Below are 2,776 nucleotides of genomic sequence, written 5' to 3' on the forward strand. Positions count from 1 at the left end.
GCTCGTGCCCCTGGCTACACTTAAAGGGGGTCTACTTTGCGGTGCTTTACCGTCCGCCCATCAGCACCCATAGTCGGCCTTCCTCACAGCAGCAGCACCCAACCTCCATGGAGGATTTTGCTCGTGCCCCTGGCTACACTTAAAGGGGGGCTACTTTGCGGTGCTTTACCGTCCGCCCATCAGCACCCATAGTCGGCCTTCCTCACAGCAGCAGCACCCAACCTCCATGGAGGATTTTGCTCGTGCCCCTGGCTACACTTAAAGGGGGTCTACTTTGCGGTGCTTTACCGTCCGCCCATCAGCACCCATAGTCGGCCTTCCTCACAGCAGCAGCACCCAACCTCCATGGAGGATTTTGCTCGTGCCCCTGGCTACACTTAAAGGGGGTCTACTTTGCGGTGCTTTGCCGTCCGCCCATCGGCACCCATAGTCGGCCTTCTTCACAGCACCACCTGCCCTGCTGGAGGTTCACACTTTAACTTTTTTTACCCTCTTCTACCTTACAAATCATCCCACACTTGAGCACTCCTCACTCGGACTAAACACCTACATGCTACCACCAGAACCAGAATATCGTGCCCCTGGGGATCTTAAAAGAAGAAAACCCATAGTGGGATTAAAAACAGAACACTTAGTAATTTTAACAAACTTTATTTACAGTAATATTGACAGTAATAAATAAATTCAAACAGGATATAACGTATTTACAAGGGGACTGATTACAACAACACACTGCATATTTACAAGTTGATCACTGGCAACAGTGGGTGAAGTTGGGGCAGAGTATGGCACCCTCTCTTCACCCATGTCTGAGGGGTTGTGTTCGGCCAGTGACTGGTCCCTCTTCGGGACATGTCTTGGTAGGGAGTCTTGGTAGGGAGCCGGGCTGTGCTCCTCTCCAGAGTTGTCACTGTCGATGTCAATACCCGCAAAAGTGTCTTCATTTCCCGCTGCTGCTGTCGATGCCGCCGCCGCTGCTTGAAGTGACTGTGTGAAGAGCAACCGAATGTCCGCAGCCTCCTTCAAAGAAGGATTATTCGCGTAAAATTTGTCCGCAGTTGCAGTGTTGTGACACATGAAATCACTCACTCTTTGGCGGTTGCCTTTGTCTTGAAACCTCTTCGCATTATCGGCGTGGACTGTGCGGAGGTCGGTGAAGTTAATGGGACTGCGGAGCCCCACATCAGCCCATGCCAACCTCAGGGAGTAGGCAAGCTTCCTGAACGGGTTCTTCCCCTCTGTGTACAGAAAGTAACGGCTCTGGGTGCAGGTCAGCGTACCCTTAATTTCCAGCCACCTCTTCATCCATCCAAATTCTTCTACGGTGAGGTACAGCTGCGCCTCCCCGAACGCGTTGGCCGTCTTGTGGTTACTTACCTGTTATGACAGAGATAGAGAGTGTCAATACAATGTCAATCATGCATATAACTGCCAGAATAAATACATTGATTAATAGCACTCACATGAACCAGGTAGCCGAAGGCAGTGCCAGTTGTATCCGCCTTTCGGACCTCGGCGTTGGTCATGTTGGAGTAGACCCCCGGACGGTGGCCATAAATGCAGCTCCAATGAAGAGTCATATACCCATAGAGCAGTGTCCGGGTCGCGGTAGTCGGATTGCTGGCCATCACATCCAGGAGCTGAGGGATGCGAGTGGTGGTCGAAGTCAAGCATGTCATTAGGTCGTTGTGGCTCGGCAGACCTTCCATCTTGTCACGCTTCACTTGCATCTGGTGGATAAGTACTTTTCTCTTCAGGGACTTCAGGATGGCAACTACTTCCCGTTTGATTAAAATCATGTCCGTTTGGCTGAGCCTGCTCCCCTTGCACGGTGTGTCGGCCATGTACTTGAGAAAGTGTGATATATTCTTGATGTAGAAGTCGGAGGTCGTGACCTGAAGGCTTGACTTCATCAGGCTCCGGGACCACCCGCGTATCCTCTTGAGATCCCTCAAAAAGAGCCAGTCAGACAGGCGATTGAAACCGTGTGCCATGAAACTGAGGAACGACTTCACTCTGCTTAGTTTGGAGACTGTGTTTTCCTGGAGCCTCACTGGTGGGTCGATACCTGCATAATGCTCCCGGTATCCTTGCAGATACTCCTCTGTGAAATATAAACAGTACTTTAATGACAACACATGATGTGTTACAGAAACTGCATGTGTCACATAGCCAAAACACTTACCCATGATCCGTGGGAATGTTATGTCCCGCATTATATTTCCCCGGCCCCTGCCCCGGAACCAGGGGGAATTTATGGGAGGGGAGGTTGACGAGGCCTCGGTATGGATGGATGCAGGCTCTGAGGAGCTGGGTGAATGGGTGTGAGAGCCAGTGGGGGACTTGCTGCAGGCGGGAATGGGAGACGTGCTGCAGGCGGGAATGGGAGACGTGCTGCAGGCAGGAATGGGAGACTTGCTGCAGGAGGGACCTTTCGACTTGGACAGCCTCGTTGGTGTCGACTCTGGTCGGGGTCGTTTCTTCAGAATGACCCGCTCTCGTTCCTCCCCATCGAACGCGGGCATGTCCCCGGCCCGCTGATCCATCCTCTGTCGCTTGTCCTTTATCCTCTGCTGCAACTTGCAGCGCAGGGATTTCACCTCAGCAGCATATATGTCCCGCTGAGCCCTCACTGCGTTAGCCTCCAGCCTCCATTCTTTGCAGTCCGGGTTGTCACATTCATTCACCGGGGACAAGGGTGGAGGTTGTGACAGTATATCGTCGTCTGCCACCGTGTCAACAGCCCAAGCGGTAATCATTTCTATTGTGGGGTTTG

The 2,776-nt window shown here is 52.3% G+C and overlaps 1 protein-coding gene across 1 annotated transcript; it reads right to left on the minus strand.

Moving 5' to 3' along the window:
• Nucleotides 1-635: 635 nt before the first annotated feature.
• Nucleotides 636-2,224, minus strand: LOC139435005 (uncharacterized). The gene is made up of 3 exons (XM_071205288.1): nucleotides 2,186-2,224; nucleotides 1,464-2,104; nucleotides 636-1,377 (listed from the first exon to the last, which is right to left on the minus strand). The coding sequence occupies exons 1-3, from the start codon at nucleotides 2,214-2,216 to the stop codon at nucleotides 685-687; spliced, it is 1,365 nt and encodes a 454-aa protein (XP_071061389.1). The 5' UTR covers nucleotides 2,217-2,224; the 3' UTR covers nucleotides 636-684.
• Nucleotides 2,225-2,776: the final 552 nt, after the last annotated feature.

The sequence above is a fragment of the Pseudochaenichthys georgianus genome, chromosome 13, assembly GCF_902827115.2.
Source record: "Pseudochaenichthys georgianus chromosome 13, fPseGeo1.2, whole genome shotgun sequence".
In the NCBI taxonomy this organism is placed as follows: Eukaryota; Metazoa; Chordata; class Actinopteri; order Perciformes; family Channichthyidae; genus Pseudochaenichthys; species Pseudochaenichthys georgianus.

Bases quoted from the DNA above. Each gene is read 5' to 3' on its own strand.
- LOC139435005 (XM_071205288.1), bottom strand. From the start codon at position 2,216: ATGCGGGACATAACATTCCCACGGATCATGG. The intron at 2,105-2,185 runs GTAAGTGTTTTG...TATATTTCACAG, and splicing joins AACATTCCCACGGATCATGG to AGGAGTATCTGCAAGGATAC. The intron at 1,378-1,463 runs GTGAGTGCTATT...CTGTCATAACAG, and splicing joins CCTTCGGCTACCTGGTTCAT to GTAAGTAACCACAAGACGGC.